At 28.7% G+C, this 25748-nt stretch overlaps 2 protein-coding genes across 3 annotated transcripts; one reads left to right on the top strand and one right to left on the bottom strand.

The window, feature by feature from the left end:
* Positions 1-9715: 9715 nt before the first annotated feature.
* Positions 9716-11360, top strand: LOC116766584 (sucrose-6-phosphate hydrolase-like). Its single transcript, XM_032656488.2, has one exon. It carries the CDS (start codon positions 9762-9764, stop codon positions 11211-11213), a length of 1452 nt encoding a protein of 483 aa, XP_032512379.2. The 5' UTR covers positions 9716-9761; the 3' UTR covers positions 11214-11360.
* Positions 11361-11651: 291 nt separating this feature from the next.
* LOC116766598 (proton-coupled amino acid transporter-like protein pathetic) lies at positions 11652-22025 on the bottom strand. 2 transcript variants are annotated; one of them, XM_061522892.1, is made up of 11 exons: positions 21884-21957; positions 21258-21335; positions 19707-19754; positions 16555-16674; positions 15758-15908; positions 15322-15443; positions 14985-15069; positions 13762-14006; positions 12806-13018; positions 12399-12568; positions 11652-12318 (listed from the first exon to the last, which is right to left on the bottom strand). In XM_061522892.1, exons 3-11 carry the CDS (start codon positions 19742-19744, stop codon positions 12056-12058), a joined length of 1407 nt encoding a protein of 468 aa, XP_061378876.1. In that variant the 5' UTR covers positions 19745-19754; positions 21258-21335; positions 21884-21957; the 3' UTR covers positions 11652-12055. The 2 variants fall into 2 exon arrangements, with proteins under 2 accessions (XP_061378876.1, XP_061378875.1); XM_061522891.1 differs by lacking the exon at positions 21258-21335 and having other exon boundaries at positions 21884-22025.
* Between the last annotated feature and the right edge of the window lie 3723 nt (positions 22026-25748).

Genomic DNA, 25748 nt, shown 5'->3' on the forward strand with positions numbered 1-25748 from the left:
TTTATTTCTACATATTATTATTTTATTTCTGTTTGTAGTTACTAAATTTGTATTGATTTTTGAAAAGTAATCGAATCGTATCTTACATCTACGTAACGTATCAGACCATGTAGAAATAAAATAAAAAAATTAACATGAAACCCCAGAAATCTAGATTCATTTAAATATTTTATTTATTATACAATAAGAATGAGTCTTATCTTTAGCAAATAGAAATATTTTAAATGATTTTCTGTTACAATTAAGTAGAAATATTCTTATTCTCCTAACTATTCTATAAATACTAGTTAAAATACCTCAATTTAGAAATGTGCTTTTTAATATTATATTTTCGTTTGCTCAAAATACATTTTAACATTACAGTAAAGTAACTTTCATTTCCTAAATATAAGGAGCACCAAAGTTAAACTAACTTATGTTGTATAAAACTACCATATTCTGTTTATGTTTATATACCTACATTACATACATTTGGATTCACCAAATTTAGAATTAAATACGAATGATTATTATTATTATAAAAGATAAATGATTTTTTAAAGAAATATGTTAGTGAGATTAAAAAAAAACAAAAAAAAAAACAACATCGTTCCATGATTCGAATTTTGTTTTTGGAAAGAAAATAATGCGTTGAAATCAAAGAGTATTTAGATGCTATATACGACGACTATTTTCTTGCAATGGTCACCATCAAAATTTGGTTTTATGTTCTCCAACGTAGCGGCACGTAGGTTTTTAATGAGCCACGCCCAGATGCCCCAAAAACGGATATAATTCATAGTATGACTAAAATCCACCACCTTTTGTATATAGTACGACTAAAGTGCGCTAAATAATTGGGGCAGAAAGAATCTCAAAGGACCGTGGAGTAATATCCCACATAACAGGCTAGGCAATACAAAATTCTGAGCACTGTGGTTACCTGATTGGCCACTACAGACGTCATATACGACAATGCAATCATTTCTGCGCATTGTTTTAGACTGTTAAAATGAAATTCAAATGAATTTATGCATGAATTTAGTGATATTCACCAGAGACCAAACACCAGTCGAATTGGAAGACTTTAATGGGAGAACGTGTTCCAAAGAAAAACGTTTAGGTTTCGAAACATTTAAAGATGATAATGTTTAACGTTGATCTCCAATTATAACCAATAGTAATTTAATGTTTTATTTAATATTCATCATCATCATCATCATCATCATCATCGGCCTATCGGAGCCCACTGAAGAGCAAAGTCCTCACATAGAGAATGTTAGAGCATTAATCACCACGCTTGCTCAAGACGGATTGGCGATTTCAATCTTATTATTTGAAGGTTTCCTCACGATGTTTTCCTTCACCGTCCGTTCGTGGTGTCTAAATACCCTTAGAAAGTACATATGACTCGAAAAAGATCACATTGGTACTTGCCTGGTGTCGAAACCGCGACCTCACGTATGACAGGCAGGCCTTGAACCTCCAGGCCACCACGACTTCATACGTAACAATAATTTGTTTATTTTTTATATGAAGATATTAATTTTTTCATTTTATGACGTGACTGATTAAAATTTATCAAATTTTATAAATGTTACTATAATTTATGCCTGTTTCAAAGAAATTAAATAACAATGACAGATAACGGGCCTTAAGCCCCTTTCTCTCCACCTAAAGGACTCCGTATGCATTCTGTATATTAAAAGAATATTATTTGAAGCAACTAAATCATAATATTACTCCGACGCAAAAACTGAAACATACAAGTACCAATCTTCACCGGTAACAATGCTTTAAGGAGAGTTTCCTTTGACTGCGGTTACCAACTCGCCTCACTAACATAATCTAATATTTCCCTCGTGAAGTATCACTTAAGATCCCCAGTTAAAGTTAGTCAAGATCTCCATTTGAACATAAAATGACAAAACTTTCTTTATAACATCTCATACTTCACATTAAATAACGTAGATACAAAAGTAAATTAGCACAGAGAAACTCAGTAGCTGTTACCTATATAATTAAAATGAAACAACATAAAAAAATATTCTCAGGTTAAATACTCTGAGCTATCAAAATATATAAATTGATGAAGTTTTAAAAATAGCAAGCTATTAAACAATAATAAATCTGTTTATTTTAATGACAGGCTTTATTCAAGTAAGAACTAATAAAACTAAAATACTGAGATAATAAAAGGGCTTGTTGCTTGGGACTTGAACAAGATTACTAGCAGAAGAATTGAGATATGAAAAGATTATGTGTTAAAAGCAACGTCACTTTGAAATTGCTACCGATTTAATATAAAATGTTTAATTTAAAAATTATAAACGTACAATTATTTCATATTTTTAGGAACTATCCTAAATTTAAATATCTTTTCTATTTTAACTTTTAACCCCTTATTATTTAATAAGAGCAAATTTTTTCATAAAAATTATACATAAATACATTGTACATCAATAAAAGTACAAAATTAATGAGTTTTGTTTTGTAATTGAAATGATTTCGCTAAGCTATTCTACTATCAGATTATTATTAAGGCGTAAGCAAAGGCGAATAAAAAAATATTGGTCTCAGGGTGGGAACTCAGTTAACAATGTTATTTAAAAATAAATCCAATATATGAAGTTATCATTTTATACGAATTTTTATGTTGCACTATTTACATCCTAGGGTAAAATAATGACAAAGTAAAGATTTTATAACAGCTTAGACATTCAAAAATATAGTTTTCATTGATATAGTACAAGACGAGATTTAATAGATTATAATTAGTGAAAATAGTACAATGGGTGATGCTAGTTTGCCACCTAAAAGCAACAAAATATTGTTAAAATTTTATTATCGTTAAAAAAAAAATATAGAACATCATGTTCATATAATTAATTCATAAAATGATTAATTATAATTTATTTCCTTAAGTTATCCTGTAGGCGTTGAAGGAAAAAAATCTGAAATGAAATGTATTTTTTTTTATTGCGACTGGAAAGTGCTTGACTGACATGGAAAGTGCTTGACGTATTAGAAGTCGTAGGTGGTGAACGTACTATCTCAGAATAAGCATATTCACCCTTTTCTTGAAAACACCCAAATTGTATCCCGAAGAAAACATAGAAGCAAGCAAACTGTTCCAATCTCTTTTTATTCATCTGTTATTAATATCTGCTAAAGAAATGAAAATTGAGGAACGAAAATACCAAAACAATTAACCGAATTCCTTTCTTCTTAAAACTGGCAAACAAATATTTACCGCTTCTTAATGGTCTATAATAAGAATGAAACGGAAGAGGAAAAACAAATTTCAATATTTTGTACTCTGGTGGAAATACGCACGATACTCATTTCCTTTATTCCAATTAAGATAAGACAAAATTATTTTTGGTTTAGAAATCTGTGGAAGCATTCATGAATTTTAAGCAATAAATTGATCTCAAAAACTTCCTAATCCAAAAAAATTGCTCAAGCGCGATAGTCATTCGTAGTTAACAAATTCCATAGATATTTAATTTACATCACAACATAAACAAAATAAATCAGTCACTGGCCGTAAAATAGGTCCAACGATTTCCAAAGGAAAAGTCAGTAAATCAAAACAAAAAGATTCTACTAAAGCTTGATGTTACACCTGAGGAAGATCGAAAGCTTTGCCTTGTATAGGGAATTGGACATAAAAGAGATTTACTATTTATGGTTTCATTGACTAAATTAAACAACGCAAATGATATAAAGGCCTGCCTTAAATTTTACTTGTATATTGTTAATAACGTACTACACTATTAATTTTTATAATTTATATATTTGCCAAGAGTTATTTTCTTGTGGTAATCTCTTAGCTTTTCAGTGTTGAATAAATTATTATTTATAAAAATAGTGTCATTCTATTAAAATTTTGACTAATGTAGTATCGGGAGCGTCGTGGTGTGCATGTGTCTACGTGTTTTCCTTTTTTGCCTGTCTTTTGATTTTAGTTTAAGTACTTTATTATTTTGTAAACTTAGAGTTTTTATGACCCTGTGTGCTAGAGCAATAAAACCCCGTCATGTTTATGACATTTAAGATTTTTGTAAATTGTCTAATACTTCCCCATCTGTTATTATATTACTCTTGCAATTTGTGTGTAAGTTAGATAATAATTTACATTTAAGGTATATCCTAAATTTGTCACAATTATTATTCAAGTGTAGAAAAATTGCCATGTTAGTCGATTTAATTCAATATATTTACATATATTCGATTCAGTACATTGCTTTATTCCGTTCCCATATCCTATGAGTGACAAAAATATAACTAACTCTCTATGTCGATCCTTTTGCAATGTTAATTTTATAATAAAAATAAAAAAATTGCACGGCACGTAACACGGTATGAAATCAAGTGAAGCTATCGATATCGGAAATACAATTAACACGCTGAAATGAAAATAGCCCAGTTATGTTTCCAGACGGACAGATAATCGAGAAAAACGACACCTGAGAACCCAAAAATATAATATAACCGTATACCGAACACGTAGTAGAAGGCCCTTCGGAACCATGTTTTTTTTCCAACGTTAAGATACTTTTCACAAATTGTGCAAGAGAGAGTAGATAGAAGTTTTGTAATTTTTTATTCATAAAATGCGAATATTGTCACCTGCCTGCATTTTTATTTTTTTTGTAATATCTTGAAAATTATCTTTAACTCCTGAGATTTTTGTAAGATGCGTCACTGTCGCTGTCAAATGTATAAATACCCGATGAAGCATAAAAATATAATTCAGGAATTCAGAAATTATTGTTTTTATTATAACTTTGTCAAAGTAATGCATCCTTAAATATAAACACTCGGTGCATATTTTATTATACGAGAAAATATTTTCGAACTACACCTTTCTATAGATAATGGATTAAATATCATATTATATGTGTCGTTGTTAATTTCGCAGAACTGAAACCGAGGCGTCGGAAACCAAACAACAGATTACTAATTTAGGGGCAATTGTGTAGTCTAAACTCTAAGGGATGAGTTACAAGTAATACTCTTATAATTTATACATACATACATGTCCCAGTATTTCTCTTGTTTTGATGGAACAATTGCTTCGCCGTGGCCTGTACTTACATTACTGGTTTTATTATTTTCTGTTTATTTTTGACAAACTGAATGTAAAATTTATTACAGTAATATCAATGTTATTTACAATTAAAAATTGACAGTATTACTTTATAGTATGTAGATATATACTATATAGTATGTAGAACAAGGAAATGAAGTGATTATAATACCCTTCTAATTATCGGAGACGGTTTACATGTGATTTTACATGGTTAATCGCTACATGAATTTTGCTTTAATTAATATTCACGTTTTGTGCAAGATGGTACAACAAATTTCTCTATACTGAATATATTATTTTGTTTTATAATCTATTATTTCAGTTACTCATACCTTTTTATAAGAATTATGTCCGCCAGACCATTTTTTATTTTATTACTATAACCACTCGCGTCTTTAATTGTAGTTTTGGTTCTCTTAACTGTGCAGATGATTGTGGTTTCATTATTGCTAAGTTTATGCGCAACAGTCTTTACGACATATCTTTGGGCGATTTTCGCCACACTGTTGCTTCAAAATGTTTACTTTTTGTAGTAATTACTTTTAAAATAATGGTTTTGAGTGGCATTTTACGCTCTGATCTTAATATTGGTTAGTTTGTAGTAAAATTGCTCGTTAATTCCTTATGTTCCTCCGATATACGATTACAATTCGTGACTATAACTTCAACTAGTTAAGAAAAAAAACTAACTTGATAAGAGAGCGGGAAAGACAAAAGCAATATACATTTGTAAGCCTTATAACATCCCTATTTTCTATCTCACTGTTCATCTCTGATTTATTCCAAATTTTATGTATACACGGTAGTATCCGGTCTCTTTTGAATATAGAAGTTTTAAGAAGGATACGGTTGTTAAATGATAGTGATAAAACACTAGTAAAATATTTTTTCATATATAATGAAATATTTATTGTATTTTGCTCCACATATGATTTATATTCTTTACTTAATTTTTTTTTTCTATAAATTCTTATTTCAATATACTGATATAGTCATAGTAATAAAAAAATGTCAGTGTAGTTTCTGTGAAACAGTTTTGTCCAAAATTTATTTAGATAGCTATATTATGTTGAATGCCACTTTAACAATGCAACAAATAATTTTACTATTTTTTTAAATATTCAAAATATGATTTAAAAGCAATTATACACAAAGAAAAAACTTACCTATTTTTAAATATTTCTACGCCGAAATATTAAAACATTTTAATTCGCACCTTACACTTAGACTTAGCATTTAATTTATTTACAAAACACATTTTAAAGTAACTATAAACTTATTAACAATAGTATATTTTTTATTACCAAGAAAAAACTTGAACCAAACACAATTAATAATATTTTCGTAACAGTTAAGTTGTCGTATAAACTTATGGACAGATTCGCGCAAAACTTTTAAGAACGAATATTTTTAGGGTCGTGGAGATCCGAGCGGCGTAAACCAACTGCCGGTTACTGTGAGCAAGGATTTCGAAGGTACTACACGCATGCGCATATAAAAAATGTACTCCTTAAATATCATAACTATAAGCTAGTTTTAAACAATTTCAATTCGCTCTAATTTCACACCCTTTTTTATGGTTCTCTAGCCAAATGGCGAAAAACGAAACCCTTATAGATTCGTCATGTCTGTCTATCCGTCCGTCCATCCATCCGTTCGTATATCACAGCCATTTATTTCCGAAACTGTTGGGCCTACATAGTTGAAACTTTGTAGATTGAATTATTCCGGTAAACTCTATTCGAATTTTGAATAAAAATTAATAAATTTAAAAAATAAAGGCTGCTCCCCTTTCCTTTCTTTCCCCAATACGTGGAACTGATTCAAAAAATTTTTTTTTTCAGCTAACCTATATATGATAGGTGTCTATGGATAGGGCTTTAAAAAGAGATTAAGATTCCTAAAACCATTTTTGGTCAAAATTAATTGTTTGTAAGATGGAAAATGAGTGTCCTCCCCCCTCTAACTTTTAAAATAAGAGAGTGAGAAAACTAAAAAAAATATATGCTGTAGACTTCAATAGAAACTTTCAACGAAAATTGGTTTGAACGAGGTATCATTATTATTTTTTAAGAAATAATACATTTTCAAAAAACGCATATACAACTGTGTCGTTCATACAAATACTATGTAAAACCAAGTGGTTTTTTTTTATAAATCATCTATCAAAGTTACAACACACTACAATACCTTTTATATTATGTCATCTACTTGCTGCTACGGAGCTCTTCATAGACGAGTCCGACTCGGACTTGTTGTTTGTTTATACAATGTTTTTGTAAAATTTAAAAATCTTATTTCGTCCGAATATTATAAATTTTACTTAACATGAGTTTTGCATCTGCGTAAAATGATGTAAATAATATACATGTGTTATCAGAAAAAATTGTACAAGTGCAAGTCCGTCTCGCCACATTATTATACCATACAGTTTATACTTTCCATTACGAAACTCGTGGTATGTAAATAGTTTTTCATATATAGAAAGTAAACACTAAAATTTGAAAACAGACAGAGTATCGAAATACGTGTTCTTAGGATAAATTGACTTTTCTTTTTACGTTCGCTCCGATAGCTAGTTAATTTTTCCAAACACTATTGGATATCATTTCATTTCATTTCAACGCCTCCAAGCGCTTCCGGAAAAAAGGGGCCTTTACAAATAATCCTAAGGTCCGTCGGAAATATAGTATTCTAATGATATTTACCGTTTTTATCCGATAAACGGAGCGCAATAAAAATCAAAACAATAAATTTTTATCCACCTTCAAAAAAAAATTTATCAAAATGAGCAAACACGCTTTTTCAAGATATTTGTTGACTGCTGCAAATATTAAATATATGTATGTGATATTTCTAAGGAATTTTAGATATCTATAAATGTTAACTTCTACTCTCTCTATGATTATGGAGATAAATAGTATTAATATTAGTTATTACGTCGGGAGTATGTCGTTTTAAAAATGATAAAATAAAGCTTGGTAAACCAAAAATATTACTTTCATTTATATAACATCTTAAATGGCATGAAATATCTTAAAAGTACTTTTTATGCTGAAGGGGGCAACCGAGAGACGGCCTAGACATCCGCAACATAGAATTGCGGATGTGTTGCTACCCTCGATTAGGGAAGAGAGGGAGGAAAAAGTGGGAAAGGGAGGTAAAAGGGAAGGGGTAGGAAAGGGTGGGAAAAGGGGAAGTGCAACCAGATCTCTCACTCATCGGACGAAACGCAGCCATTAAAAACTATTTCACGCTGATCTTACAAACTTCATGTCTTTTTAAAGATCTAAGTTTTTAAAATCCATTGTCAGTCATCACTGAAAACAGAGTCAAATATCCTCGGTTGCTGACTTTCTACCAAGCCTAAATGAAAACGCATATCAAACTAGATTCATGTAACACCAAAGAATGGGATCTTTACACAATCTCTTCGGATTTTGTGAAAAGACAGTTCAGTACAAATGCAATTATAATATCATAGTGGGGATTATGGTTGTGGATATGGATGGTTATGACATTATTGTTTCGTACTATCACGTTACTGATATTCTTAATGGAAATGTTTGTAGTTGTTTGTGAAATATTTCCTTTCACCTTTGTATCCGTGACAAACTTGTCAATATCCTTTATACTTTGCTTTATTTTCAGTGATACATATAAATAGAATGTATTATATATATAATCATATTATATTACTATCTGGTATAAAATAAAACAACAGTATTATATTCAATACAATTACATTCACATAGCTTCTTTGTGAAAGTCGTGAACATTGCAGAACAAACATCTGTGTTGACTTCAAAATGCCAATACAGAAGTATTTTACCGTTTTCCTTTTTCTCTCTATATATGTTTTTGTATTTAAGTTTTAATGCAAATACTAAACATTAATGGTAGTCAAATGTTTAAACTGAAATTATAACAATTTAGGATTTTCAAAATGATTTTTCTAAACTATGGGTAAGGTTAGCAGGTATTAGTATGAATTTTTTTAAATGGTAACTCTGACTTCCTATGATCGGTAAATATAGTATGCTTTATTCAGGATGCGATAGTTCTCCGAATTTAGTCAGGGCCATACAGCTTATTAGTCAAAGTAATTGGAAGGATATGTTCGATAAGTTGCATTCAAAAATCTTCTTCATGTTGATGTATTTTAGGTTTATTTTTCTTATTGAATTTTAATACCAGCTCAACTTATTAAAATCCTAAACATATATAAGTTGCTTATAACTTTCCTACATAGGTATTTAATCAAACGTATTTAAATTAATTCCCTATCTAATACTGGAAAACTTGTGTACAAATATTACTATTTATGTTGAATGACAATACATTAGATATAAAGTACAATGTTTATAGAAAAAATTAAGTGTATTATAAAAGGGGACTTAACCATGACCATTACATAGTTATGTTATTATTTTGATAACTACATAGTTTTAAAATAATATTCTGCTGTGAGCTCTTAATGTGCATAGCAATAATTTGAATAAATATAACTTTGTCTGTCAAGGTTGTCATCACAAGAAGCTGTTTAATATGTTCTACAATTTTGTTTAAAATCCAGAAGCGTTACAAATTATATTCACACGACATGATGTGTATATAATAAGATGAAAACGGAAATAAATAATTATTCCTCTACTAAGCACTGGCTTAGTCAATTGTCTTCAAAATGATTTTTGCTTTAGAATTTCTACTGTTAATCTCGTTTTTCTACAAAAGTGAAGCCTCTATCATCAGTAATTCTTACTTTCCAGCTTATCACTTGGCACCACCGAAAGGATGGATGAACGATCCCAATGGATTCTGCATATATAAATCTGAGTATCATTTATTTTATCAATATAATCCTAACAGTAGCTATGAACCCGGCATTGCTCATTGGGGACATGCAAAGAGCCGTGATTTATTTACATGGGAAAACCTTCCTATAGCAATGTACCCAGACAAAAGCTACGATAAAACAGGCGTATTCTCTGGAAGTGCTTTAGTAGAGGACAACATAATGTTTCTTTTTTATACAGGTAATGTAAATCTTCCGGGAAGCACTCCTGACCATGAACAACAGCAAGCTTTAGCAATATCCAAAGATGGAATAAACGTTACTAAATATGCAAGAAATCCTATTTTGAAAGGATTGGAACATCAACCAAATATAAGGGATCCTAAGGTTTGGAAACACGGAAGTTCATATTATATGGTACTGGGAAATTCTTTTGTAAATGGATCTAACCAAACTCTTGGTCGTGCTTTACTATATAAATCAGACAATAAAATAACATGGGAACAAGTCTCAGTTCTTCATGAATCGAATGGAGATCTGGGATATATGTTTGAGTGTCCTGATTTCTTTGAACTAGATGGAAAATATGTATTGTTATTTTCACCACAAGGAGTAAAAGCGGATGGAGACGACTACAAAAACTTATTTCAAACTGGATATATTATAGGAGATTTTAATTACGAGACCTATGAGTTTAAACCACTAACGCAATTTCGTGAACTAGATCACGGCCATGACTTTTATGCGACTCAAACAATCTTGGATAAAAGTAATAACAGAATAGTTATAGCCTGGAACGATATGTGGGAAACCAACTATCCCGAACAGAAAGAAGGTTTTACGGGGCAAATGACAATACCTAGAATACTTTTGCTATCACAAAATTTGACTTTAATTCAGAAGCCTGTAGGTGAAGTGGCGAAAATCCTGGATGGACTTGTTTTCACGGGTAGAGGCATAGGAGGTCAGAATTTCATATTGAAAGATAATATTGGCCTAATAAGTATAAGTGCTTCAGTAGAAAGAGACTTTGTATTGCATTTTGAGTCAGAGGATGACTCTCGAGCATTAATAATAAAGTATGATTCTCAAAATCATACTGTTTCCTTAGACCGTGGTGGTGAAGATGGACTTCGTCGTACACGATGGACACCAGTTAATGCCATGAATATGAATATATACGTAGATAAAAGTTCGATTGAACTGTTTTGTGGAGACGGAGAAATAACTTTCTCTAGTAGATACTTTCCCGTTGGTCAATCCATAATCCGCGTAGGAACTCAGAGTATTGCAGATATTCTCACGTTGAATAGTATAAAACCAACTGTGTACCTTAACTAAAATATATATTTATTATCTTCATGTAACAATCATAACGTTAAGTTGTTCTTATCTACAGCATGTCTTATTCTTTTATCACATTCTTAATATATTAAATAAAATTAAATCGTCATATAAACTAATGAAATAAATGATTGTTGTTTAAAATATTTGTATTTTTATTTTTATATGTTACTCATTGAAAACATTATTGTGACAAGTTGAAAAACATTAATTACTTCTGGTAATGGTAATTTAATCACCACAATCCGTTCAGAAATTTTCACCCTATTTCTTGCATTAATTAATTTAGATGTCTTGAGGCCATTTCGGGTGCGAAAAGTTTTCGTCCTGGTAGCTATACTGATACTTGAGTGAAATAGTATTGAACTGAATTTTGATTTAAAATAAATATTTAAAAATCTTTGTAACTTTCCTTAAGGACAATCATTATAACAATTATGATGAAATTCTTCTTTATTAATAAATAAATATAATAACAAGAGATAAGAAGGAAATAAGTTTAGAAAAATAGCAATTAAATATTCCTAAAAATAATTGAAAGCAATGTCTACATTTTTTTTTTTTTTATTATACATGTTCACAAATATTCACACTTCTATTTTTAATTCTTACTAACCTAGAAAAACATTTCGTTTTGAATAAATAAATATAAACAAGTGATATTTTTATTAAAAAAATACTATAAAAATATTTTTTAAATTTTTTACATGTTTTACATTTCTTCTAGTATAATTAGCTAAGAGTTATAATAACATGTTTGTACCCTGCATTTGTACTAACTCATTTAGTTTAAACTCAGTTATATTTTAATATATACAACTTTTTATAAAAGAAGATTTTTATTTAGTATCGTTATGATTACTAGATAGGTCTTCAACTATAGCCACAATAGATACATAGGAACCAGATACTAAAGTTATAACACCGATGAGAGAAATGATAAAATTTTTGATGGCAACATAATAGAATTTGCCCAAATTTCTCTCCCAATTGTAAACTGTGTCGACAATAGCTGGCACCAATAATCCGAGGGTTGAAAAAAATAAAGCTCCTACTAGACTTATCACTAGCTCCAAATTTGGAAAAGCCGCTGCGACGCAAACTGTAACAACAAAATTTTGCAGATATTATTTGCCATTTCAAAGATGTATTGTTAGTTATTAGTATGCAAAGAAGGCTCACCGCAGATGGACACTAAAATAGTCCTGATGCTTATTTGAACAATATTAATATATTTTTCTGGCAAGTTACTCAGCATTAGACGTTGAATTCCTTCCATAGGGACATAGAATTGTAGTGCAAAGGAAAAGTACATCACTAGAGCCATTAGTAATTTGGCTAACTGTGCAACCCTGGAATATTATATTTATAATAATTTCAGCAACTTAAAAAAATATCTATGACACTATTTTTCTTCTTAATATTTTAATGTAGTCTATAAATAAAATCTGCAATCTCTACCTTCATAACTGTGAGTAGTAATTTATTTTTAATATAAATTTTCTGATGTGTGTCATTTATTTTTTTTAATTTATTTTTATTTTTGTCACATCAACAAGGACGTGATATAATCAGAGTATAATATTTACCATTGGTCTTGAGGAAGATTAAGAGTTATGCTTCCTTTTACAGCATCTCCATATTTAATGTACCCGAAAAATCCAAAAATACAATACATAGAAATCACGATCACCATAGAAATGTTTAATACTCCAGGACATCCCAGAAATCTCTTTGGGTTAGCCATTTCATTCTCAACAGGCATTACCACTCCAATACCTTCCATGGCAAATATTACTGTGCTAAGAAATAAATTATTATTTTTATAATTAAATAAGATATCATATTAATAACTGTTTCTTTAATAATTAAACAATGTTGAATGATATATTCTCAGCAAGGTTGCTGTCACAATGGAGAGAACTTAGACTATTTTGAGCCTCTTATATCGCTCATAACGGAGAACAACAACAAGACATTACATCGTACAAGAATTAGCAAATTTACGAATAGAATGTTTAAAGCAGGTCTATGTGTATATATATATATCCAGTCGCCAATTTTTGTATAAAAACATGTGGTTACACAGTAGGGAACAAATAGGCATTTGAAATTTATTACGACGAAATATTTGTTGATGATTTACTTGAACAAAATATACTTGAAAATTGTTATGCGAAACATGAAATTCATTTCTGTGCTTTTAACAAATTAATTAATTAAAATTAAGCATATATGAAACTTTACCTCTCGAAGGCTTTAAACTTTTAAAGCTTTTAAGACGTAAATTTACATAATAGAAAGAAGATAATACAAACATATTAAGCGGTCATTCGAAACTGTAACTGTGTTATTGACTCCATTTTCTTAAATTTATTCTATTATTCATTTCGCTTTTTTTTTTAAACAAGTGGAATAAATTACCACGATTAATACGACTTTATTTTAGTGTAAATCAAAGTATCAAGCACAGTTTATATATATCTGTGTAGATTACATCTAACTTGAAATATATAAAAAATTCGTATATATATAATCAACATACCTGAGAAACAGCGGCCAAGTTGAAATACTAGCTACCACTTCCCTCTCACTGACTGGAGGCAAGTCCACGAACATATAATATAATGTGACAGCAAAAACTATAGAAATCATTATGTTTGCAAGTGCTGAAAATGGCACCAAGTACTTCAGGTTCCTTATCTGACAAATCAGCACTAGCGGAACGAGTGTCAACATACAGTATACTTGGACTGAGAAATTTCCTTCTGGGTAGTATACATCCAAAACCTTAAATACATAATAGTTTTTTTTAATATAAAAAAACTTTTCTTCTGAAAATATTCAAAAGAAGATAATAATTAAAATATCGTTGAATGGTTTTAAATAACATTTTATTTTCAAGCTATATGTGGAAATTAAGTAGCGGGTAGATGTGGCAGATTTTAATTAATATTTTGCAGAAAAATATTATTTAAAAAACATTTTACCCTTTTATATTTGTCTAAATTACGAATTTTAATAAAAGTTTAACGGAGTCAGACTTCGTTAAAGCCAATACTTTCCCATTTTATTGAAAACCAACCAAACTAACCAAAAGGTTAATTTGTGTTTGTGTTTATCAACCTATTTCAAAAGAGGTTGAGGTTATTAATTCATCTGTATTTTTTTATGTTTGTATCGAGCACATTAAACAGTCTTTGTTTACGTTTTTCGGATGACTCTTAAAGACGTCGTGCCTTATTTCGTTCTCTAAAAGGGTCGGACGCTCATTTTTAACAACGTCAGACTCCTGACCGAGACTATGCTCATAGGAAGAAATGCACGTAAGAAAGGTCGAAAAATGCACGTAAGAAATGTCGAAAAATGCACGTAAGAAAGGTCGTTCTATTTAGGAACAGCTATTCTATCCTACGTACCTATTTTATAAAGGGACTCTATTTTTATTTACTTTCCATTAATCTAATTTTAATATCTAACTAAATATATACAATTTCGCAATATCTAATAACCTTTTGAAGTCGTACAGTAAATATAAGTTTGAATTGTAATGTTCAGAATTTGTTATTAGATAGGTTAAAAAATAATATTTAAGTCATGGTTTATTTTTTGCTATTTAGCTCCTGTGTTGATTTTTATTGAAGTCACTGGTTTTTACTTAAAAAAGTTTAATTTCCTCAAATAACGTAAATATAGTTACTTTAGGGACATTTCATTGATGAACTAAATTAATCTGTATAAATTAAAAGGAATGCATCCTATAAATACCTCTTTAAATGAAACTCCAATAAACACAGCGTATACAATCAGGACACTCAAGTACGTTATCAAAAGCGAGTAGTCAATTAATTGTCTGGAAAAAAATAGGGTGTTAAAATGCTGAAAACATTGGTTACAGTTGTAAAATTTAACCTTTTTTGGTCTAATATTACTTGCATACTAAAAATACAAAAACATTAAAAAAGCTATATATTTTTTTACTAATCATTATTAAGTTTTAAGAATCCGAAGGGCTTGTCTTGTTAAAATTTATCAATATAAATTAACAATTATGTTAACTTGGCAAGAATTATTATTATAATTTATAAAAAATTGAATATTTTACTTGGCAAATCCACTGAAATGTCGCATCCTTTTTGGTCCATATTTAAAAGCAGCGCCTACTGTTTCTGAGAAACTCATACAAGGCTTCTTAGCATTAACGCAAGCCTCTTGAGAAGTTTTTACCTTTAAAAATATAAGTATTTTTCTATTACAAAAATTTCCCTACTGTTTCATAGAAATTAAATTTAAAAATATGACAAAACTTGTCTAGACTATTACTTATTAGTTAAAGTAGGATTACTAGTTTGCAATTTTATTCGACCAGGCACTAATGTTGGTATATTTAATAATTATATTATTTCTTTATGGTTCTAAGGGTTTTTCTATTTGGTTTTTCTATTTGGGTGTATATAAAGGGTTTTTCTATTTGTTTATAGTAAAAATGTTAGTTTTAATAGTTATAGAATAGTTAGTAGTAGTAGTACAATATGAAATACCAGTATATGGACTGCATGAGTACAAATAAATCCTGCCAATAAAGTTCCTACAATCCCGGCCGCAGTGCCCGCATTTTTGAAAGCAGCCGGCATAGCTAGAATACCAGATCCTAGACATGCTTTGAGGAGATGAATGATCGACCCAAATGTTCTGAAACCATTTTACCAAGTAACAGTATTCTTCTAAAGACATAAAAAAATATATATAATTGTGAATTCTGTTTCATCATAACAAATACACACTGTTAATGACACATGCTCATAAAACACGTATCAAATATGTCCAGATAATCTCTTATATTGAGACAAATATATCTAAAACAAATCCGCCTATCAATCTTTATTATTATGTTTTTCTGCAAAATTAATTTAAGCCTGGAAATTTTTGATATATAATGTATACTTCAATAGAAGCACTCAGTACATGATGATTTTCTATCTATATAGTGGAGAAGAAAAAAATCATATACATGTATATAATTTTTTTAAGGTTATATTATAAATTATTTTTTTTATTGTGTCATTAAAACTGGTATATAATATTTTAATCCTGTTTCAATAATTCAAGCTGGATATGGATTATGAAAGCAAGTTATCGAACTTTACAAAATCATTAAGTAGTTCCTATCATATCAATCCAGATTTATCTCCTTAACAACACCGAATCCGTACTGCACTTGAGATATTTTATTATCTTTTAACATTGACATTTTTCTTTCGTTTTTTTATCGTTTTAAGATGTATTGATAAAATATTTTTATTGTATTTACAAACACTATTTTTAAGATTATACTTACGAATTAGGGTGGGCTAAGTTTCGATGTTCGAAAGGGTTATATTCCTTTTCATTGTTAGCGCCGTCTTTCGGATCTAAACTTATTGAGGACACAAAACCGGCGTTTTTCGTTAAATTTGCTCTGAAATAATAATTAGAATGACATAAACATCTTCCTTTCAATAAAAAAAAAGTTATATAGAAAAACAGATAAATTTTTATTATATATAGTACAGTACCTAGTTATTATTAATGCATGATATACAAAAAGAAACGCAAATTAATTATTTAAAACTACCTTCTTGGAGCCTGTAGAAAAGTATTCTGTAAAATTTTTAATTATAAACAGTTTAAAAAATACATAAAAAAAGATATATTTGATTTTACACTTTCCTCAATAACTGTATCGGTCGGACAAAACTATCTTAAAAAATACCATTTCTTACAAAAAAACACTTTTAAATATTTAGTTATTGTCTTTTGTTTCCGAAATCATACAACGCAATCGTTATTTTTTTTTGTAGTAATTATATGTATAAAGTTTCTATCCCTTGAATAAACTAATTAATAATTTAATATCTATTTCTAGTCAAATTACTTATCGTTAAATACATTTTATATAACACATCAAAGTTATTATCTCAACAAAAATTAGTTCAACCGTGACATCGATGGTTATAAGATACTCCTATTTACAAAACTTGTTACGGATCACTGAATATATCAATAAAGCCACAAGGACAGATTACAAGCGTCCATTAACAAAGCAACTAACGTTATTTCTTAATTTGGTTTAGTTTTATTTAGTACCATAGCAATTAATGCTAAACAAAGTTACAATGATTTCAAGGAAGATGTTTAACAAAACTCTTATACTTTAGTCACTTAATCATAGTACATAGTTTGAAATAATCGTGACAGCTTGGTCCGGATTAACGGTCCTACCATGATAGCATTCTTAATAGTGTATATTTTATTAAAATTTTATGAAATTTACTTCCTCTTTTATAAAATATAATAAAATTGCATTTTCTTTGAGCTTTATGACCATTATTAGAATAAATAATACAATTAATATGACTTTTACGTGCTAAACTATTTTAAAAGCAAATACAAATATCTAACCTCAAAGTAAATAATCCAGCGAATGTTTATATATTTTTTACTATTTTACACCTGACTAAAACTTAATTTTGATGATATTAAACTCGAATGTTTCTGTCAAATACATTTTGTTGAGTAAATGTTATTATAATGAAGAAGTTCACTAATTAAATGAATGAAGAAGTTCACTAATTAAAACTGATAAAGTTTCAGATAAAATCAAATTTTCCGTATAAAGAAACTAAATGGTTATAATATATACTGCCCTTTATATAAATTTCGAAAAAAATACAACCTATATGTTACTTTTCTGTACGACCTGCATTATAGTATTTCATAATTTAGATTCAGTTGTTCTTATGAAAAAAAAAAATAAAAGTATGGGCACAAACAACCAGCCTTTGATACAAATCTTCAACATCATGATATAATATTTTATATTGATATAAATAATAACATTGGGTTATTCAGCAATTATAATTATGCGCTCTAACGTAAAACTGAGTCGGGTCAGTTGTGTTTATGAAATCGTTTTAAATATTGTTTAACTTGAATTTTACTTCGTAACTTTATTGTTAACTTATCTTAACGTCGTTCTCCTGCCAGACTAGATATCAGCACGGTAGTCTATTTAATATTAAATTAAACAAGGAACGGTCGCTCTAGTGGATTAAAGCTGTCACACAAATCTCAATTTCTAGAGTAGAAGCTCCTAAAATCGTTTGTCATATGGACTTACAGGGGAAAGCATAAAATAGACCCTGTTACTAAATATACATTTTGCGACACAAACAAACAAAAAAAAGGGATAAACCGCAATAAAATATTTCAAATATTGAAAACATTATTGAATCTGGTATTTCTGAGAACAAAGACTTGAAGGGGTTTTCAAAGCAATATGGATACTGTTGTAGCTACAATGACACAAACTCACTCACACTCTAAATCTTTACAACCTTGAATAATTATAAAACCGCTTATGTGATAATTACGAACCATAATGGAAGAGGTTATATAAATGTGAGTGAAAGAGATCCGAATGAATTAGTCATGTGTGATTAAACGGGTTGCTGAAATATATTTCGTATATAATTTCTTCTCTAAATAATTTACAAGCCAATTAAAAAAAAACAACAATATAAATATCTATTATTTTTAACTCCTTGCTAATAAATGCATTTTTTTATAAGGAAAACTAGTCTAATCAAGGGAATGAGATTGACCCCGACTTTCAACGAATAGTAATTATTTTTATTAGAAATTAATTGTTTATTGAGAATTATTGAAGGCTTTATAACAAGTACATATTAAAATAATCTTCCTGCCCTTCATATAGTTGTGATTTCAAAATAATAAAACGATTTTAATGGTTCCCGTCTTTTGAAACATGTACATTTTATTAATAACGAGGATTATAAATGGAATTACTAATGTATTGGAAATAATTTACATACCAGAATTTACTTTATTTAAAATTAATATAGAAATTAGTTTTTTTTATTATAACACTTGTAAAATTCGAGTTAGATATAATTTACGTATATCTTTTATAAAAAGACTGTCCAATGAAAATTATAAGTACTTTTACCACATTTTTATTTCGGTTTGAGGTTTGAAGGAAAAACGTGAAATTTTATTATTTCTAATGTCTAATTCAGCATAATTTAAGTTGTTTAAGAGACATACAAATTTAAATACTTACTGGTCTTCAAAAATTCTTTTTTGAATAATACTTCTTAATATATAATGACAAACGACAAAAACATTCTGTTGCGTATTGTTACCCATTAGAGTTACGGTCGCATTATGCTCACCTTGTATGGTATCAGATCATTACTATAGAATTCAAATGTATACAATAGCCAGCATTGAAACTCTTAATACGTCTCAAATTGAAATCATATGATGCTGAAAGCATTTATTAAATCTGGCATATATATATACCTTAAAAATACTTATATCTCTCTCTCTCTCTCTTCAGCCATGTGAGTTCCACTGCTGGACATAGGCCCTACATATATATGACACTTTAAAACAAATTATAGGAAACAACTGGAAATATATACTTACGTTGAATTAAAATTGTCAAGATGTTCTTCTTTTCCCATTGTGGCGATTCTGAAATAATGTAATATTATTATATAGTAAGACAAAAGCCTTTTCAAGACAATACATGTAGGGTATGTCTTTGTGAAAATTCGATTCAATAAAATTACAATTGTATAACATTTTTGTAATATAAAAGATATAATGTTTTTGTTAAAATACAAGAAAAAAATATAAAGATAAAAAACGTTTTTGTTCTCTTCATGACACTTCATTATTGTAACTTATGTTGCTAAGACACATCCACTATTTTAATATTAATTTTCAGAAGAAAGAAACATATTTTTTATATAGATATTTAACAGTGCCTTTGTTCAATTAGTTACAAACTAGATTTTTTGAGAAAAAAAAACTGCTATTGAGAAAAATATTTTGTCTTTAAACAAATGATGCTTTGAATCAAAGTCTCTTATGATGCCGGTAGTATTAGTATGTACATAGTGCTCCAGATAAACACACGAATATTTAAATTGTAGTAATTTGGCCTTGCACGGATTTTCCATATGGTTTTGTTTATTTATTTTAAGGCTTCAACTAAAGTCGCATTACGAAATTGATAACTAAGAGCAAAAAGAAAAGAACATTCAAAAGTTTAAATTAGCGTTGTTTGAAATTTAAATATTTTTTTATTACTCTGTGGGATCTGATCAAACTGACTTGACTACTGATGAAATAATCAGATTATTTCAAGAGCACGAGATAAATCTTTTCATCACCGAATTCAAAATATTTTATCATATCATATCATATAAAATATAGTTTTATTTAAGTGTACTAATCGTGAAAATCTTTGATGTCTGTATCTCTTATAGTTTTGGTTTGGAAAAATAACATGTTGCCAATATGTCTATGACTAAATCGATATGATAAGTTACTTGAAATTAATATCAAAATGATTCTTCTTTTTTTTGTAGGATTTCATTGTGAAAGTTGGATAAATATTAATAATCTCACTAATAAATAGATTTGAAGTGATAAGAAAAAAAATAATACATTTGTCCACTTAATTGTCAAATATATTTTATTAATTCTAATTTATTTTCTTGTATAAATATATCTTCTAACAAAGTCACAAACATAGCTAGTAGAAAATGTAATCCTGAAAAAACGAAAGGAAAATGGTGCTCTCTATCGCCAATCTCTTTAGCAGTGTTATAAATAAGTACAAATAGGTATTTTCTTACCATCATTTAAAAACAGAAACCCATGACTTTAAAGCTAAAAAAATATTTATCCTTAGCATAGCAATAAATTATAATTGAATCATACAAATAACACACGAAAACATTATGAAATTTTTTTAATATAGAGTTTTGTTTTAGCCAAATACACATTAATTTATAGTCGTCAGAAATTAATCAATAAGTATGTTGGTTTATATATTTTAATAAATCTAAGTAACATTTTATTTCAATATGAATTAAATAAACAAAATAAGTTTTTTAGGCTCCTCTAATATGCTAAGGTCAAGAAGCAAATTTCTTGTTTCTATATTATTAATCTGTTGCTACTTACTTTCTAAGGTCTGTAAGTCTCCTTGAAAAATCTTTTGTAACAATCAGCCAGTTTATCAATACTTTTTTATTGTTTCATCTAAGAAAATAATATTTATGACCATTTCATAATAATAGAATATTGGAAGGTAACATTAAAATCGATTTTTAGATAATATTTGTCCGAGTAAATATTTAATTTTCCTATTTGTTATAGAGTCAAAGGCTAGCTATTACTGCGATATTAAAAATCGATAGTTCATATTATCATTATGGAAAAATGCACTGAACATTTTAGATAAAGTCTTTTATGGGCCCATTGAGTGCTTTCATTATATAAATTAGTGCTGGCCATTATAAAAATATTATTATAATGTAGTTTAACAAATTTTAATGTATAAACTTTTTATAATATCTCATCATAGAATGACCTTTCTTTGATAGAAACTCTTAGTTAATGAGATAAGAAAACCTTAAATCTTGAATCACAAGGTTAAAGTAAAAAAGAAGACAATTTTGTATGCATTCTTGAAACTGATGAATAAACTATATAATATTGTAATTTTCTTAATTAAAAAAAAAAAGAAAAAATGTAATTATTTTCCTATAACAAATAATAAAATTTGAATATATTTAAACAGTACATACCTTTTACGTTGTATGAAACAACACTCGCGTTTTTGTTTACATACGTTAAACAATTTACAACAGTATGCCTTGACAATTGAGAGCAAACTGACTTGACAACTGATCAGACAAACTTATTATTACAAATGCGATTGAGTTGATCATGCTGAAATTTATGCGACAAAGGATATTGGATGATAATTTTTTTGTCATAAAGTTAAAAAAGGCTTGCAACACTTAATACTGATAATTCTTAATTCTTTATAGTCTTTTATAAATGGTTTTATTTATAATAAGCCTTTAGGTGTTAAGTTGCTTTATATCAAAATTAAAATTTGTTAAGTAACCCATATCTTTCGTTTTAGTTACTATTTTTATTTTTGAGGTTTTAGATCCTAATTTCTAGTTCATATTCCTGTTTTTCTAATATTCTAACATTTACTAAGCATTTTTTTACATTGTCAAATACGAGTACCTACCTGAACATATTTTAAATATAATGTGCATACTATAATGACCTAACAAATTGTCTTTTAATTGTGATATTACCTGTAATTACTGTACTTTACTCACTGTCTTCACAATGGCTACTAAAATAAATATGAATCTCTGGTATCATTGCTTATTTTCTGCAATTGTTTCTTTTATGTACCTCGCACTTCATTCATCTATTTTTTTATCAAAAGAAATTAGGAATATTCAGACATGCAAGTTACTGATATAAAGTAAGACTGCTTACCGCTCGCCGAGAAGGAACCCAGTTGCTTCATCTGGTCCTCTTACTGTATACTAGTTTGAAGGAAATCATTGCGAGCTTCCGAGGTAATCCCTACGTGATCCCTGTATAAAAAGGATGGTTTTACTAAGTTCAAATCCCCTCAAAAATGTTGGAAGGCATCACCGCAGGCACATATTCAGGGTTTCAAAAACAAGCCGCAAGAGAAAATCAGGGAACAAGTTGTTTTGACTGAGATGGATTTTTATGACCTTTGTTATGGGATGCCCCAAAGAGTAGTTTCTAAGTCCGTCAGGATCTCTCAAATTTTTGCCGATAAATTACTAGTTGCAGAGCCTTTTCCTTAATAAGATAAGTTCTACACAAGTTCGAGCACTATACATACTGGATGAAGAGCCTGCCTTGTCTATTTACTTGCATCTGTTTATTTATACTAGCGGACTTAACACTGCTTTTTATATTTTTGTAAGTACACTAACAAATATCCATCTTGCAATAATTTAATCCAATATTTATATCAGTTTACTCAGCGAACAAAACAGAAGAACAATTGCTTGAACGGCTGTTAGCTCTCTCAAAAAGTTTCATATTTACCTTGCCAAAGATATTACTATACAACAAAATATTGATGACAAATCTAATAATATTGTAAACTTCTCCGATAGTAATATCAAATTTACGTTAGTGGCAAAGAAGCAAATTTGTTTAATTCATAAATAAATTTGTTTAAAACTTGTTTATTTCTAAGCGGTTATGTTTCAAGACACAATCTTTTAAAATTAAATTTTTTGCTGTCCAAACCCCTTATTAAAAGCGTCACTCGTACCTTTGGAAATACGAAGCCAAAAGATCTGTAAGATATTGACGAAATCCGTTTTATTTACTAAACGACAACTGTAGCCTTTAATAAATTTTGTACTAACTTTGTTTTTACGTATAAATTCTTTGTATTTTTTGATTTTCATTCAACCAAATATCTTTATTTATGCAAAAGTATTCGCCAAATCTTCCTTCCAGCATTTTCTCTCCTATTTATCTTAGTAAACATTTTTAACTCGAGCGAGTCGCCTGGCGTTGTTAAACATTTACGTTTTTCCTATACACTTTAGTAGATGTATTAATATTCACCAATTTTTGTATCACATCACGTTAAAAGACGAAAATTTCGATAAAAATGCATTTATTAAGCATGCTTCCACTAGACTACCTCAAGATTAATCAGTTTTGTTCAAGTTATTTTTTTCAGACTTATCAAATGTTAAAATAATATGTTTTGGTGACACTTGGTTTTCAATTTACTATGTTCTTTATAAGATTAAAACGAAATATAAAAGCTATTTTTAAAAAATAACACCGTTAAGTATCAAAAATGGCATATTTCCTCGAAAAATGTATCGTGACTCCAGAACAAATATAAACAAGCCAGAAATTTTAGTTTTTTCTAGCTTCTATAACGATATATATCAAAATTGTTTCTATAATATATAAATTAAGTGGACGTACAACTTAGTTAGCGACAAACACACCACCTACTCTGTCCAATAAATATTCTAAGCATTAAAATTATATATTTTATTAATGTTTAGTATTTAATCATATAAAGATTATTAAGAAATAAAAACGAGGAGCACCTATCAACAAAATGCCCTTAAATTTAAAAATTTAAATTATATAAAACCACAACTACTTTCTTTCTTTTATGAAAAATGTGTGTGAATTAGCAAGAGAACGAATAAAGAACGAATATTCAATCAAGCCTCCGAATTTATTTGGTATTTTCATCGTAACTCAACGCAAACATCACCAGTTATTTAAATTACAGAACATTGGTACCCAACTATGGAAATAATATTTGGTTTAGACATTTGAATTAAAATGAAGATAAACAAATTCCTTGAGACAACATTCTGATGTTTTATTTTTTGCTGAATAAGCCTCCTGATATAAATTGTAGCCGGTCTTTTAATTTATAGAAATGTCTAATCATGTTTACCTTCTTCCAAGTATATTATTTCATGATTTGAGAAGAAAAAAACTATTAAGTCACCAAAGGGTAAACCGCAATCATTGCTTTTGGACATTTTCAACAAAAGTGGTGTAGCGAAAACGTGGCCTATTTATTGAAAATCGCAAAAGACAATCTGGTGTTGCTTTCTATGCTGTCAAGTGCTTTCAAGTTGCTGAGGTTTTTTTTTGCTGAATTATGGACAGTCAAAAATTTTATGTTTAGGTATATTCATTTGTTGCTATTGCTGTTGATTATTTTTAAGTATAGAGTATTAGATTGTGTTAGTCCCTTAATATGTGTACAAATCAACTGTTTTACAATTTTATTAATAGATAAGACGATATATTTTGTATTTTAATTGGTAGTTTTTATACAGTCTACTCATGACAAAATTCTAACACAATTAAAACAAAACATTAATATAGATATGTGCAATTCAATTCTTGAATTTTCTTTCTATTAACTACTTCACAATCTTATCAAAGAAATTTTCTTAGAAGAATAAAGATTAGATTATTTATAACGGAATAAACGTGATCTCGTTCATCTACTACTTTTTACACACCAATTTGAAACCAAAATTTTATAAGTTTCAATACCAAACAGTAGACGTCAATATTTTAGAAATCTGTCAATATATGCAATGACAATCAATTTATCTCGGTTAGTGAAATTCGACTTCAATTATTGACTTAGCTAATGTGTATTTTAATCAATTTTACACATTATTCTAATGCGAAAAAAGACACATTTAATTTTTTTTACTTAATATATTTTTATTTTTATTATTATTCGTACGCCTGGCCGTGATTATCTTTATTTTTGCTACAACTTAAACTTGCTATTTATCAAAAAAAGACGAGTTCCAAAGACTCCTTGTCTCCAACTTTGATGAGATATATTCTCCTCTTTACTTATAATATAAATTACTTGGAACAACACACCCTACCTTAGCCTATTAACTTATTTACGTGATATTGCTGTATTATTCATACTTTTCCGTTTAAAGCCTCCAGACCATATATGTAACTTCTTTCCAGATTAACGTCAACATGCGCAACCAACAAAATTTTTAAGATATATCTGTAAATATATGTAAAATTAGTCTTAAGTGTTCAGTCTTAAATTACACTTATTTCGTT

The sequence above is a fragment of the Danaus plexippus genome, chromosome 15 (genome assembly GCF_018135715.1).
Source record: "Danaus plexippus chromosome 15, MEX_DaPlex, whole genome shotgun sequence".
Lineage (NCBI taxonomy): Eukaryota > Metazoa > Arthropoda > Insecta > Lepidoptera > Nymphalidae > Danaus > Danaus plexippus.